The sequence below is a fragment of the Acomys minous genome (assembly GCF_964271855.1).
Source record: "Acomys minous genome assembly, chromosome: 3".
Classification (NCBI taxonomy): domain Eukaryota; kingdom Metazoa; phylum Chordata; class Mammalia; order Rodentia; family Muridae; genus Acomys; species Acomys minous.
This window is the reverse complement of record NC_140485.1, coordinates 28,788,351-28,803,210: the sequence shown is the minus strand read 5'-3', so window position 1 is coordinate 28,803,210 and position 14,860 is coordinate 28,788,351. Positions and strand designations below refer to the sequence as shown.

The 14,860-nt window shown below is 54.7% G+C and overlaps 1 protein-coding gene across 1 annotated transcript in view; it reads right to left on the bottom strand.

Moving 5' to 3' along the window:
* Nucleotides 1-14,860, bottom strand: part of SPTBN5 (spectrin beta, non-erythrocytic 5) — a 44,207-nt gene that overhangs the window by 4,833 nt on the left and 24,514 nt on the right. Inside the window, exons 29-53 of the mRNA XM_084776188.1 lie at nt 14,690-14,825; nt 14,349-14,494; nt 13,411-13,525; nt 13,207-13,317; nt 12,849-13,031; nt 12,363-12,566; nt 12,042-12,191; nt 11,525-11,629; nt 11,048-11,215; nt 10,422-10,571; nt 10,132-10,323; nt 9,856-9,936; nt 8,150-8,265; nt 7,953-8,067; nt 7,151-7,264; nt 6,894-7,015; nt 6,357-6,510; nt 5,964-6,152; nt 5,649-5,726; nt 4,762-4,934; nt 1,793-1,883; nt 1,547-1,693; nt 770-907; nt 430-686; nt 44-230 (exon numbers count right to left, since the gene is read on the bottom strand). Of these exons, the coding sequence (XP_084632314.1) occupies nt 44-230; nt 430-686; nt 770-907; nt 1,547-1,693; nt 1,793-1,883; nt 4,762-4,934; nt 5,649-5,726; nt 5,964-6,152; nt 6,357-6,510; nt 6,894-7,015; nt 7,151-7,264; nt 7,953-8,067; nt 8,150-8,265; nt 9,856-9,936; nt 10,132-10,323; nt 10,422-10,571; nt 11,048-11,215; nt 11,525-11,629; nt 12,042-12,191; nt 12,363-12,566; nt 12,849-13,031; nt 13,207-13,317; nt 13,411-13,525; nt 14,349-14,494; nt 14,690-14,825 (3,622 nt within the window). The remainder of the gene's footprint in view (nt 1-43; nt 231-429; nt 687-769; nt 908-1,546; nt 1,694-1,792; nt 1,884-4,761; nt 4,935-5,648; nt 5,727-5,963; nt 6,153-6,356; nt 6,511-6,893; nt 7,016-7,150; nt 7,265-7,952; nt 8,068-8,149; nt 8,266-9,855; nt 9,937-10,131; nt 10,324-10,421; nt 10,572-11,047; nt 11,216-11,524; nt 11,630-12,041; nt 12,192-12,362; nt 12,567-12,848; nt 13,032-13,206; nt 13,318-13,410; nt 13,526-14,348; nt 14,495-14,689; nt 14,826-14,860) is intronic.

Genomic DNA, 14,860 nt, shown 5'->3' with positions numbered 1-14,860 from the left:
ACCTCTGGGGCAGCCCTTCCCAGCCTTCAGGGTGGGCTAGAACCTGGTGTTTCTCCTGCAGGTGCCGTACAGAGCTGAGGCTCTGGCCATGGTCCTGGGCTGTGGCCGAGGGCAGCTTCTCCTGAACCCAGGCCATTTCCTCATCGGCATCCCTGAAGAACTGTAAAAGGAGACCCTGGGCTTCCAGGGCTGCCCTGCGCTCTTGTAGGGGCTCCTGAAGACTCTGGAGCCTGAAAGAGAACCAGGGAGGGGGGTAGGGGCCATGGGCATCCTGTTGAAACTTGACTATAACATGGTCCTCACCTGCTTTGTGCCCTTCGCTGCGGGCAGGAGAGATGAGAACCCACACCAGAAGGCAAGAACGGGCATTCCTCCAAGAAAGCAGGCGAGGAAGGGCCAGGTCTCAAACCAGGGGCCTGGGCGATCTACCTGTGAAGCAGCTGCTGGGCTTGCTCTTCCACACCTTTGGCGAGGCAGTGGCCTTCTCGGAAGCAGTCGTGGGCCTGGCCCTGCAGCTCCTGCGCCTGCCTGGCCCGCCTATCCACAGCTGCTTCCAGCTCCCTCTGGGCGCCCAGGAGCTCGTCCACCTGAGGCAGGTCCTGGCTTCTGGAAGGGGCTCTCAGCTGTGCTTCCATGGGCTCCAGCCAGCGCTGGAGTTCCTCCAGCATCCTCTGCAGATGCAGGGCCTGCGACAGACCATAGGTGAGCATAAGAGAATGGGGGTGGTGTGTCCTAGCGTCCTGTCCCGGGAGCTACCTCACAGCCTCACCTTGCAGGTCCCCTGTAACCTGGCCATCTTCCTTTGGCAGTTGGCCTGCAGCTCAGCCCAGAGGCCTTCTAGTTCTTGTAGTCGCCTCTGGATGGTCTCTGATGCCGGGTGGCCCCCTTGTAGCAGCCTCTGCCCCTCCTACACCATGCATTCATTGTACATACACCCTGGACTGAGGGTGCTGGTACCACGGCACCGGTGACCAGCCCCACAGCGGCAGCGTCTGCTGTGCATGTGACATGGGACAAAGCCCGTCCCCTCTTCCCTCCCAGCATCCATCCCTTTGTCCTTTCTTCTTCTTCTCTTTTGAGACAAGGTCTCACCGCACAGCCCAGGCTGGCTTCAGACTTGCTGCCCAGCACTTTCTGTGACCTCGAGTGCTGGGGGACAGGCCCCGCCACACCACAGCACACCAGGCTGCCTCTCTCACCCACTATGTCTAGCCTCGGTTTCCCAGTGCTGGCATTATAAGCATGTGCCACCACACCCAGCCACATAAGGTTTTTATTTTTGTTTTGTTTTTTTTTTTGTTTGTTTGTTTTGTTTTTTGGTTTTTGGTTTTTCGAGACAGGGTTTCTCTGTGTAGCCTTGGCCATCCTGGACTCACTTTGTAGACCAGGCTGGCCTCAAACTCACAGTGATCCGCCTGCCTCTGCCTCCCGAGTGCTGGGATTAAAGGCGTGCGCCACCACGCCCAGCTCGCAGCTACTATGATTTAAAGCCAGCTGCGGGGGTGGTGGGCCTTGGCTGTGGCCCCCCAGCTCCCTGGGACCTCACCATCTGTAGCTCCTGCTGCTGGTGAGCAGCTGCATCCAGCTCAGCCTGGAAATGCTGCTGCTTCTGCAACTGTGTTTGTATCGCGGTTGGGTCCTGCTGAGCCTCATCCAGAGCCACCAGGTTCTTCTCTCTCAGCCACTCAGCCACCTTCACACAGGGACAGACCAGGCTCTGCTTTCCCTACCCTCTGGAGAGCCCCTGAGGAAGGTGTACCCCCACAAGCCTCTCAGCCCAAGCAAAGGGAACCTCATTGGAATCCTGCAAGAACGTCTGCAGCTGTCGCAGCTCCTCCAGCTGGTGTCCCCGGGCCCTCGCCCGCTCTGTGAGTGCATCTGTCCTGTAAGAAGAGAGTCATGTACCCTAGGCTCAACCACTAGGACTAGAGAGTGCTCTCTCTCTCTCTCTCTCTCTCTCTCTCTCTCTCTCTCTCTCTCTCTCTGTCTCTGTATGTGTGTGTAGCTCAGCCTTTCTTAACCACAATGCCCTGAACTAAGGTTTCCTTCGGAAGAAAGACACATATTACACACGCTTCCTGTCTGATGGTGTCTTGTGTTCATGTCTTAACCCCACCATCTCAGAATGTAACAGCATTTGGAAATAGGTCAGGCCAAATCTGCGAGGACAAGTGTCCTTGTATGAGGAGGTTCAGGCAGGACCCACCCAAATTTGGACATGTGAGGACACAGGAGAAGACTATAATCCAGAGAGAGAGAGAGAGAGAGAGAGAGAGACAGACAGACAGACAGAGAGACAGAGAGACAGAGACAGAGAGACAGAGAGACAGAGAGACAGAGACAGAGACAAAGACAGAGACAGCCCTTCTAATACTGTGATCTTGAACTTTTTGCCTCCAGAACTGTGAGAAAAGACTGTTGTTTATATCACTCAGCCCGTTAGCACCTTGTTATAATAACCCAGACTAATGTCGTGTCCGAGCAACATTTTGTCTTTTATTTTCTTTTTTAACTTGTTGGGGTTTGAACATAAGATGTCACACATGCTAGGCAAGTATTCTAATACTGAGTGCACCCAAACCCTCTTTTTGCTTTTTAAGACTTGTAAGGGGGTTTCATCGGCTTGTCCATGTGGTCCTTAGATTTCTTGTCATAGCCCAGGTATGCCTGGTGATATTCTGGCCTCAGTCTCCCAAGGAGCTAAGATTACAAAGCCTGAGTAGCAGAACAGTTATATTTATTTATTTTAGTTTTTTGAGACAGGGTTTCTCTGTGTTATCTTGGCTGTCCTGGACTTTCTTTGTAGACCAGGATGGCTTCCAGCTCACAGAGATCTGCCTGCCTCTGCCTTCCAAGTGCTGGGATTACAGGCATGTGCCACCATGCGCAGCAGATTTTATTTTATTTTATTTTTTTTTTTTTTTTTTGTTTGTTTGTTTTTTCGAAACAGGGTCTCTCTGTAGCCTTGGCTGTCCTGGACTCACTTTGTCGACCAGGCTGGCCTCGAACTCACAGTGATCCGCCCGCCTCTGCCTCCCGAGTGCTGGGATTAAAGGCATGCGCCACCACGCCCGGCTCCAGATTTTATTTTTTATGTTATTTTTACTTTATTTTATTTAATATTTATATATATGTGAGTGTGTGCATGTGTGCATGTGTGCATATGTGTATGCCATGGAGTGCATGTGGGGGTCAGAGGACAGCTTTCAAGAACTGGTTCTCTCCTGCCAATGGTTCCAGCCATTGAAGTTTACCTGGCCTGCATTCCCACCTGCTGAGCCATTTTGGTAACCCTGCCCCCATTTCCTTTTAAGAAAGGGTCTCACTATGTAGCTCAGCCAGGCGTCAAAGGTGCTATGTAGCCCAAGCTGCCCTTAGAACTCTTGATCCTCCTGCACCCCGCAACAAGTGCTCAGATTACAGATGTGCGCAAGTGTGCCTGGCTCAAGCCACCTTTTTGATTATGCATTGCTGTGAGCAACAGTCTTACACACACACACACACACACACCATTTTAACATTTGATGCATCTAAAATATTTGATATATACAAACTACATCACATATTAGTTTATATATTTCGTATATGTACCTCTGAAACAATGTAGTGAGAACATTAGCACATGTACAGTGACTACAGTTCTCACCCGTCCACCCCATGGCTCATGAACAGCTCCTCATCAGTGCTTTCCCTCACTGGTGTTAGCACCTGCGCCAAAGGGCACGGGGCTTGGGGGAAACTAGAGGCTAGATTGAAGGTGGCACAAGCCCGGGCAAGGGATGGGTCAATACATCATGCTGGGGTAGACTAGGCCCGCCAGGTCCCACCTAAGGTAATAGAGCTGGCAAACTAACTTGCTGATTGTCTACTCAGAAATCCATTGGTACCCAGGGAAGTTCACCTGAAAGAAGAAAGAGGAAGTGGGGCCCGAGCGGTGGCTCAGCAGAACCAGAAGACCTGGCCTTGATTTCCAGCACCCACTGGGCAGCTCACAATCATTTATAACTCAAGTTCTAGGCAACCCGATACCGTCTTTTGGCCTCTACAAATACCAGGCAAGCGCATGATGCACAGACGCACATGCAGGGAAAACACCCGTACTCATAAAATATAAAGTAAGCAAACAAGAGGAGCTAGCCTGGCCCCTGCAGGCGCACAGAAGCAGGACGGTAGTCCCAGCCAGTCTGGGCCATGGCTTTTGGCTGTCTGCCTTTGGTCTACACGCTGGAGGAGCTGTCACGAGGGAGAAGGCACGGCTAGTGTCGTGAAATGGGCATGCCAATGCGGGCTATGGTTAAACTTCAGTTGCATAAGAGATCTTCGGCCTAGTCAGGAGGGACAGACACCATGCAAAGACACCATGGCCCTCAGAGGCAGATTTAAGACTTAATTAGGATAGTGGAATCTGCCTCAGGTCCTGCCCATTAGGTGACAGAGCGACTCAGGACTACGGTCCCGAAGGGCCGGCACGGAGCACTGCTCCTGTCCCTTCTACCTCATTACGTCACGTCCACTCAGTTTCCTAGTGTGAGCTTTGCAGGGGATGAACTTGAGACGAGGGAGGAAGCGTATACTGTATGTTGTCTGATGGGTAACAGGGCGACGCACTGGAGGGAGGGCACTCCCAGCACGTGACCCTAGGCTTTGGGAGAGGCTGGGAATTGGGTCGAGAAGCTGGAGAGCAGGAGGGGGGAAGTGCTCAGGTAATAGATTTCCACACTGGCTCACCCCCAGTTCCCATTGTCCCAGAGCCACGGATACCTCAGGTGTAGGGCCTGGCACCTGTCCAGGATGCTGTGGGCCTCGGGGTGTCCACCCTGGTGCAGGCTGTGGGCTGTGGCCTCCAGTGCACTGATCTTTTCAGCCTGTGCCTTCAGGCTCTGCTCACACCTCTTGTGCCTCGACAGAAGGGTCTCTACGGTGGACAAGGGGTCCTGGTGGAAGTGAGAGCCTAATGGTGACTATAGGTTCTCTCTAGAACCATCCTAATAAGCCCTTTCTACAAAGTGATTGTTCTCCCAAAGGCATGACTCAATCCCCCACAAGGTTGCTTATTATGGTTTTAAGATAGGGGAGATACAGCCAGGCGGTGGTGGTGCATGCCTTTAATCCCAGCACTTGGGAGACAGAGGCAGGCGGATCACTGTGAGTTCGAGGCCAGCCTGGTCTACAAAGCGAGTCCAGGACAGTCAAGGCTACGCAGAGAAACCTTGTCTTGAAAAACAAAAACAAAACCAAAAACAAGATGGGAAGATACTGCAGGTATAGCATCTACTACCCATTTCCAGGCCAGGCTGAATGCTGCCCTCTCTCCTCCTTGCTCTGAGTAGGACTATGTCAGCCCTAATTATTCTCCCAGGTCTCTGCAAGTTACACTTGTCTGTTACTTGGATTGTGACAATTTTTAGAATGAGGACAGAGGCAATGACGATGGCAGGAAAAAGTCAGAGGGAATGACAGGGCAGACAAATAAGCTCTCTTTCTTGGGTCCTAGGACACACCCTGTAGGCCCTACCCAAGGGGGTAAGGACTCTTAGGACTGATGGTAACTGCTCAGCAGTGGGGAGGACCCTGACCCAGACTGCTTTATGGTTCGGGCTAGCTTGATTGCACTCATCCACCCTTCCCCATCCCTCTTGGGCACCTACCGCCACTGCCTCACTAGCTAGGGAGGCCTCCGCACTGTCAAGCCAGCGCTCTGCCTTTTCCACGGAGCTCAGAAACAGCTGATGAAAAAAAGACAAGAGAAACTCAGCAGGGGACCCTGTGACTGCATCGGCGCATGTGTGGTCTTTTTGGTGGTTTAGGTTGGAGAACCAAGGGCCGGGCTCCATGGTACAGGAGCAGGATAAATGGCAGGGCTCCCCAAGAAAGGCAGTCTCTTCAGCTTTGGCTTTGACCAGAGTTGTGGGGACAACACAGCTCCCGATAGCGGGGTAAGCCAGAAGCTGGCCTGGGCCCACCTGCTGCTCCACGACCTGCTGCAGCTGCTGCCACCGCCTCTGCCACGCTTCCTGCAAGCTACCGAACTCTTGCTCCACAGCAGCCAGGGGCTGACGAATCCCAGAGGCCAGTGGGTGTCCAGATGCCAGCAGCCGCTGTCCCATGCTTTGGGCCAGGCTAAGGGTGTCTTTTCGGATGTCCAGCTCAACCTGAGGGAGGCCTGAGGTCAGTTCCCTGTGGGCTGAGGCCTAGCAGGACTATGGAGAGGGGAGGATGCGAACCAGGGGAGGGATGGAGAAAGACCATGTTGGTCAGGAGACGGAGAACGGTCCTAGGAAGGGTCAGAGGGCAGGGTAGGATAGTGGGGGAAGGGGGCATTTTGAAAGGCCTAGCACCTCAGAAAAGCTGCTCACCCTATTTGCCTGGTGCTCTTGCAGGGCTCTCACAGGGCTGCAGGGGGCGCCTCGCACGTTCATCTCAGCCTGCAGTCCCTGCGCCCAGTCCCTCAGATCCTGCAGCAGAGTCTGGAGCTTCTGAGCCTCACGACCCACATCCAGCGACTCCCTCCTGCTCACAGGACTCACTCGTTAGTCCTAGGGTCACGGAGTCCCCTCTCCCTCATGCCCAGTGCCCTCTAACCCCTCAGTACAGAAGGCCTGTGGACTGGGAATATCTTGGTAAATGGTACAGAAACTCAGGAGAGAACAGGGGTCAAGAACTGTGTGGATCAAGAATAAAAGGGGCAGCCAGGTGGTGCTGGCGCACGCCTTTAATCCCAGCACTCAGGAGGCAGAGGCAGGGGAATCGCTGTGAGGCCAGCCTGGTCTACAAAGCGAGTCTAGGACAGCCAGAGCTACACAGAGAAACCCTGTCTCAAAAAAAAAAAGAAAAAAAAAAAAAGTGGTGGTCGGGAGACTAGTCGGCATGGGGCTAAAGCGAAGGTCTCATACCACTTCTGGGCTCTGCTCCAGACTTTCCACCAGCTGCCCATCATTTCTTGGTACTTATGGCTGAGGCTATGTGTAGCCTCGGGACTTTCCTTGCAGAGGCGGCCGACCTCACCCTCAAGAGACTGTAGAAGAAGAGGTCAGAGGCTAGGGAGCCAGGTTTGGGGTGGGGGTGGGAGGCATCTTAGCGTGGGGCTCTCAGGAATCCACCAGGGCTCCCCTGAGAATGTGCCCAGGGCTTGGGTTCCTCAACTGCACACCTCCATGTGAGTCTGTATGAGGCCCATCTCCTGCTGCAGCCTTTTCTGTTTCCATGACAACCTCTGCACATTCTCCAAATCTTCTGTGCCCTCTAAGGCCTGGATCCGGGATTCCTGGGAGGGTGCGATAGGGAGCCATTACAGACTAAGCCTTAGCTTCAGCTGCCCCCCTCACCACAGAAGCTGAGGTGGCAGCGAAGGATGTAAACGCCCTGTCTGAACCCCTTCCTGCTGCCTCAGTGGACAGGAGCATGGCCTTGGACTTGACCAGAGACATTTTCCTCAATGTAAAGCAAACAAGAGTTCTAGGGCAGGGCTTTCCTCTGGTAAAACTGGTGTGTGGTGCTCCCTGCTGTTCTGTCTCTTTTGACGCCCATCCTTCTGCGGAGGGGTCTCAGAGGACAGAGGCCTGGGCTAGCTGTGTGGGGGAAGATCCAGCGGAAGAGGATGCTGTCCCACATGGAATCTCTCAGGCTGAACAGGTCTTATCTGCACTTCCACAGCTTTAAGTATTATAGCTCTGTGGAACTGCCCCCATCCTGGGCCAAACCTCTAATGGGCTTTAGACTTGCTTAGGGTCCCGGGGAAACAGGGTGTGCTCTGCCTCTGGACCCACCACACATCTGGGTTAGAAAGAGGCAAAGGAGCTAGGAGGTGGGGGCAGGAAGGTTCTGTAGTACACTTCCCATCAGATCCCCTGGTGGGATCCCACTGCAGGGCAGAGGTAGGCCAGGGCTCATGGGAGGAGTCTCAGGGCAGTGCCACACCCAACTCAGTGCACAGGGGACTTTTCACTACCTACCTTCTCCCTGATCTGATCAGTGACATTGTCCAGTTCACTGGACAATGTATGTATCTCCAGGGCTGCTTCAAGCCGATGTTGATAAAGGACCAGGTTGCCATGGAAACTCTTCCACCTGTCCAAAGGATGGGGGTGAACCTTGCTGCCTGAGGAGTACCATCTCCCAGCCCCACTGTCCTTCCCAGTCTAAAACTGGCCTATTGTTGAGCTGTTTTTGCCGCTGGCAGATGGTCTGAGATTCCTCAGGGCTCTGGTTCTTGAGCTGTGGTGACAAGTTTTTGATTCTCCGGATGTAGGTGTCATCCGCTGTGACCTATGGGAAAGGTGAAGGCAAGGATGCTGGCAGTTCCTTTTCAGGGCCTCATCTTGGAATCACTGTTGTGATTGGCCCCTGGGAAAGTAACCACTGCTTTGGGGGGAGCTCAGCTGTGTTTCTTGCCGAAGATCGTCTCAGCTGGCCTTCTTGGTGGTTCATACGCCCCCCTGGAAGTATCCAGATGCTCCACACTATCTGTGGTATGTAACTCTGCCTTAACTGCAGATGACCTGGGGAAAAAGCTAGAGTGTATAAACCAGGGAAGACTATGGGGGGGTGCGCCATCATAGCTCTTATCCCTTCTGGGTAAGGCTTTTCAGCGTATTGGGGGAGGCTTTTCAGCATATTGGGGGAGGCGCACCCTCATTCCTGTATCATGCTTTGTAAGGAAAGTCTGGAAACCTCGGAGTGAACTTTGGCTCATGTCTTGGTTGGTCATTGGGGCTTTGGGAGAAGAGGTCGATATTGCTTATGTCTCCCTACGGGAAGGAATTTTAGCGACCACAGCACATTTGGGGAGTGAGAGGCAACTGCTTCCTCTGCAGTGACAGGTACCGGAGGCTGACCCTCTCAGTGACACCGTGAGGAGGGCCAGCCTGGAACCCACAACCTTAGAGTCTCTCAGGTGGGGAGGTGGTTTCTCAGAGTGAGGACAGGATAGGAGGGGGAAGGTCGACACAGAATCATTAGTAGTGTTTAAAGTTAAAAATAGAGCTTGGACACAGGCAGGCTTACAGGTTCTCGGGGAGGGGAACCCCAAGAAAGTGGATGGCATCGCAGCTTCCTGCTCCCTACACTGTAAGGTTTAGAACTCCTCAAATCTCTTTCCTATGAAGTGGCTCATCTGAGAGACGATCCCAGAGCTCAGCGGATCATGATGCTCACTTGCGGCAGGTCAGGACTTGGGCCCAGGGCATTCCTTCCTGCTGTACCATGTGGCACGGCATCTGGGAAGTGCCACCACCAGCTACGGATGTGTTAGAGTTAGGGCTACAGCCTTTGTCAAAGTCAAGCTACCTGTATGGGAGCTGATTAGCACTCCTTAACCCCTGGTTACGGATGTGTTCGCCAACCCCCTCCCCCCTATATTGCAGAGAAGTGGGTTCCTGTGTACTTGGTGGGCAGTGTGGGTGAGGGAAACCTGGGCTCCTCACATTGAAGGAGACATTGGTTATCTGCCCACAGATAGACTGGATCTTTTTTTAGAGATTTTGAAATTGTACGTTTTGATTATGATTTTGTATAAGTTCAGAAAGTCGCAGAAGTCGTTCAGTGGCCCCCGGCACATCCCTGTTTCTTATCATGGCACTAACAGCAGACCGCCAACTTTCCCAGCAGAGGCTCATTTTATTATAGGCGTAGGATCATGGGACCGGCCCCACACACGTGCACTCTCTCACCTCTGAGGAAGGCAAGCTACCCATTTTAGATATGAAGAAACTAAGCATTGGCCAGATGAGCTTGCTCGCCTAAGTGCCTCCCAGTAGTGTAAAGCTGCCATTGAGTATTCTCTGGGTTCTGGAGCTCACCAGACCTATTTCCCAACGGGAGATGCTGTGGTAACCCCTCCCACGAAGAGCCTCTTACCTGTAACTTGTGGACCTGTCTGAGGAGTTGTAGGCAGCGCTCAAGGTTCAGGCCCACGTCAGCGCAGTTCACCATCTTCTCCTGTGGAGGTCAAGGGTGGGGAAGCCATGCTCAGCTCTGGCCACTTGACCACTGTCAGGGCAGGTGGAAGCTTGGGACGTCCCATCAGGGCTCCTACCACCAGGGAGCCAGAGAACTGCAGGCCTAGCTCTTCCTCACGCCACCCTTTAGCTCCTGGCCCCCAGCCCCCAAACGCCCCACTCAGTAGAGCCTTACCTTCTCCTGGATCCAGGCCTCCGCAAGGTCCACTCGCTGTAGGAACTCCAGGAAGTTGCATTTGTCCTCCAGGGCCTGGCCCTGCATGGTTATGGCCTGCCTCAGCTTCTCCCAGAAGTCCCACAGGGTCTCCAGCCTCTGGGAGACCTCTGTGGCCTGAGGGTGGCTCTGTCTGAGGAGCCCTTCACCTTGCTGGGAGACAGGAGTAGGGGAGCAGTTAGCACCTTTCTTCCTACCTAAGACCTCCCTCATCAACACTTTGGAGTAGGCCCAGCTGAGGCTGGGGTTACCTTGGCAACAGAGGTCATGACCTGCTCATGGGACTGGACCTCAGCCCTGAAGGCCTGGTGTTTCTTCAGGTGCTTCAGACAATCTTTTAGGTTCCCACTAGGGCTCCAGGCTCCCAGTTGCTGGATGCGCTCCTGGATCCAGTCCTCAACCTGGGCGGGGGGCAGGACACAAATCCTATGATGCTCCATCCTTAAGTCCCCCCCTTCTGCCTGGCTCCCCTTCAAGCCCAGCTCCACACCAGCAAAGTCCAGGTGGTGGCCCTACTGGCCTCAGGGGCAGGGCTAGCAGCATCTAGTGAACAAGAACCAGGGTTCTAGCTCAGGAAGCTTCTCCAGGCCAGGCTGAGCAAGGAACATGGCTGGGAGTCCATTTCAGAGACATGAGCCCCTGCCCCAGGAACACATATGGCTGTGTTCCTTCCTATAGCTCCTCTTTGCCACAGACCTGCTGGTGCTCAGCAAACAGATGAGTCTCAGCCCACAGGGGTTTCAAATCAAATGTTTTGGGCTCCAGCCTGGGCCCCGGTGAAGCCATTTAACTCTCTAACCTCGCTCTTCTTCATAGTGTTATGGGATGAATGTCACCTCAAACTGCTTAATGTCATCTAAGGGTTAGGTCTTCCAACCTGGGTCGCCTCCCTGGTGAAGTTGGCTATCAGCAGGGAGGTGTGCAGGGCCTGTGCCCGGCTCTCTGCCAGTGCCTTCACTTGAGCCCGATGCTCCAGCAGGTGGCAAACCAGCTTCTGCCCTTTAGGGCTTGGGGTCGTTTTCAACTGCTCACGCAGAGCTGTCTCCTGTGGGACAGACGGTGACTGTTGGTCTGCTCTGGCAACCCGGCCATTCCCCTTAGCTCTGCGTGGTTAAGGGCTGGCTGGTGGCTCTCTCTGGTAATGGTCAGAATGGTTCTCCTTTCAGGGACCTCAAAGTAGGTGCTCCCTGGGACCCCTGCAGTGTGGACCACCCCAGCCTGGGTCTTTTCTTGAGCCATTTGTACAATTCTACCCCTAGTTCCACAGACACACCAACACTGTTTATGGGCACATACCCCGCCCCCCTCCTGAACCCCTCCTGAAGACTCGCCCAGGACTCCCCAACCCTATCACCTTCTTGTCCTGGAGATCTAGCACTTTCTGGAAGATCACGTGCTTGCGGATCAACTGCTCCACTTCTTCCACTGAGCTCCCTTGGGCACTGGCTTTTAGGAATGCCTGCAGCATCATGGAAAGGCCAGAGGCTCTGCTGGCTGCGGGCACTGTCTGCTGAGGCAGGAACCCTGGGGCTCGAGCAGTGCTGACACGGCACATGGGCAGGGGAGTGGTGAGGGGGGCTGGAGGCCTCCAGCAACGTGCAGATGGTGGGCACTCTCTATTAAACATCGTGGGTCTCGGTTCCATAGGCAAGAGCAGGGCTAAATCTGGCCTTGGTGGGGGAGGGTGTTAGTGGAGGCCATGGTGCCCTCTGGATCTTCACTAGCCACCTTGGAGGACTCACCCTTTGCACCATATCCAAAAAAAAAAAAAAAAAAAAAAAAAAAAAGCCAAAGACCCCGGAAGAAAGGGAGGAGCAGACAGAGACAAGGAAGAGGAGTGGGAAAATTAGAGCTGGGGCTACGAGACCTGCCTCCTGGGCTGTGAGGATCTTCGCCAGGTGATCACACTGTCTAAGGAGGCGCTGTTCTTCAAGCGTGGCCCACAGCCTCTCTTGCCTGAGTGTCCAGTCCTTGAACACCTGGTCACGTTCCTGCTGCAGGGCTTGCAGCCCATCCTCAACCTGAGGACGAGAATGTGGGAAGGTGGGCTGGTGGAGGGCCACTAACCGATCCATCCCAAGGGAAGCCTTTGAGAAGACGCTGACAGAAACAACGGGTGTGTGTATGGGAGTGGGGGGGGGGGCAGCCTCAGGGAGGACAGGGTAGGATGAGAGCATGAGGAAAATGCCCACCTCCTTAGTGGGTGTTTCTGCAGCCAGCAGTGCCTGCTGGCCCAGCTTAGTGGCCCGTCCCCACAGCTCCTCCTTGGCTTCCAGTTCTGCCCACAGGCATTGGTGGGCTCTGAGCTTGAGCAGGCTGCTGCTGGGCTCCCAGGAGTCCCCCTCCGCCTGCAGCTCCTGATGCATGCGGGCTCCCCAGGAGGTGTAGTCCCTCACCTAACCTCAAGAGACGATGGGGAGCCACTGAGATGGGACTGGTGGCAAACACCCCAGCCTGCCTGAACCCATGCACGTACAGAGAGATCAAGCTGTCTGACTCAGGGCTTTTGGTGAGATCCACATGTCTCCACATGAGATCCAACCCAGTCCTGCCAGCACCACTGACCGCTTGCTCTTGCCTCTCTGGCCACATGTATTTTCCTTCCAGAACTGGAGGGCCTCGGCACATGTAAATATCCATGCACACATGCACACCTCCCACGGGGAGAAAGCCCTCACCGCTGTGTGGAATCGGATCAGGAGATGCGCTCGCTCCAACCGGGCCCTGCGCTGCTCCACACGCAACTGGAGGCCCTGCCAGGCCTGTGTCACAGCTTGCTGCTTCTGCTGGACAGTAGGGAGGGCTTGAAGCCCTGGATGCAGCTTCTGCGCCCTGCCTCCAGCCTTCAGCAGTGCCTTCAGCTAGCAGGTAAGGGATAGGGGAGGAGATCAGTTTCCTCACCGGGGCAGAAGGACCCGAGCATCCCAAGGTATGTTCCCTGTCTGAATACTCAGGCCCAGGGACTTCTCAGGCCATGCTCTGCCATACATGACAGGCCTGCAGGGGCCTGAGAGGCCATGCTAGCAGCCTGCCTACCTGCTGCTCCATGCCTGCCAGCTCACGTTCCAGCCCCTCCTGTCTCTGCAGCTGGTTCTCTAGCCCGTGCAGGTCCTGGGCCACCTCATCAGGGAGGCTTGTAGCTTTCTCCTAGGATAGAAAAGGGTCGGAGCAGGGAAGGGAGGGAGGTTGGGGCACTGAGCCACTCCTAGAAGGGGACCCCCTGCCTCTCTGAGTTCATACCTGAATCTGGGTGAGGACTTCTAGAAGGTCTCTGTGGACTCTGAGTGTGCGTTCTGCATCTTGGAGCCGGCGGCCTTGGGCATGGGTCAATTGCCACATTTCGGACCAGGAAGTCCTACCACGCAGAAGACAGCTGTGGGTCAGCCTGCACTCCCTCCCTGGGCTGACCAGCGCTCTCCTCTCTGGGTGGAACCCATATCTTGCCCAAAGCTCCCAAATGGGGCCTCCCGCTTTGAGCCTTCTGCTTTGGGCTCTCCGTGCCTACACACTTTGCTCCCTTCCCCGGAGCCTCTCTGGTGTCATAGGGAGTGGAGCCGTAGCCGCGTGCGCTGTCCTGCCATGCTCAGCGCACCACAGATCTCTCGGCTTTCTAACACCACTCAAGTCGTCACTCGCGTCTGATTTTCAGTATGCTAATTGATCACGTTGCAGATATCCTGAGCTGAGAGTCCCTATCTTTTCTCCTTTTCCCCCCTTTACATGCCTTCCCTGTGCTTGAAGGCTTCTTCTGAGCCCGACTTTACACTGAGGGTTATGACAAGATCCTGACCTCGCCTCAGGCTCACGTGCTAGAGAAGGGCCCGTATCAGCAGATGGGTGGACACCTAGGAATACTGCAGGAGAGGGCTGTGAGTGTGGGAGCTCATAGCTCATCGCTCACGGGGAGCCCTCCTCTCATGCTCAGGTAAGTTTCTTTCCACAGCTCCTCCTCCAGGTCCTGGGAGGCAGTAACTGGGAAAAAGTATCCCTGGGGTCTGGGGATATCTGTTTGGTGGCTCCAGCCTTATCTTCCATCATTGACCACAGCCTGTGGAGGCTTGGCATCTCAGGGACCACTCCCTCTCTAGCTGAGCAATCAGGGCTCTGTGACCCCCGCCCCCCAGCGTGTGGCCATGGGGACATGGGGCCAGCACCCTCGCTCAGGCCATTGCACTCACTGTAGATCCTGCTGCCTCTGGTGGGCCTTGAGGGCAGCGCTGTACCCACGCTCTAGTAGGGTTTTTGCCAGCTGTTGGCAGGCTTCTACTCGCTGGGCACCAGTTTCAAGCTGGTGCTGAAACTTTGCAAACTTAGTGCAGAGTTGCTGAGGAGAGAGGGGAGTAGGTGACCGGACAGCCCCAGTCAAGGTACTCAGTGACAATGTAGAGTTGTGTGCCACTATGCCACCACACTCCACGCAAAGGCATATTCCATGACTCTGCTGTGCCTTCTTCATCTGGCTCCCCCGAACCTCGCCATTCAGCATCTGCCTCGTGTGTCCTGCTCCCTGACCCCTCACCAGCACATGTTCATGGTCCTCTCCAAAGCTGTCCCCTCCTCTGGCCACCTGCTTCCAGCTTGCCAGCCAGCTCTGCAGGTCCTCAGCTTCTCTCATGAACTCGTGTAGTCTCAGCGTCCCCTCCAGCTCCTGACCCCTGTGGTGACAGCCAGGGGTTACCCAGATGTTACC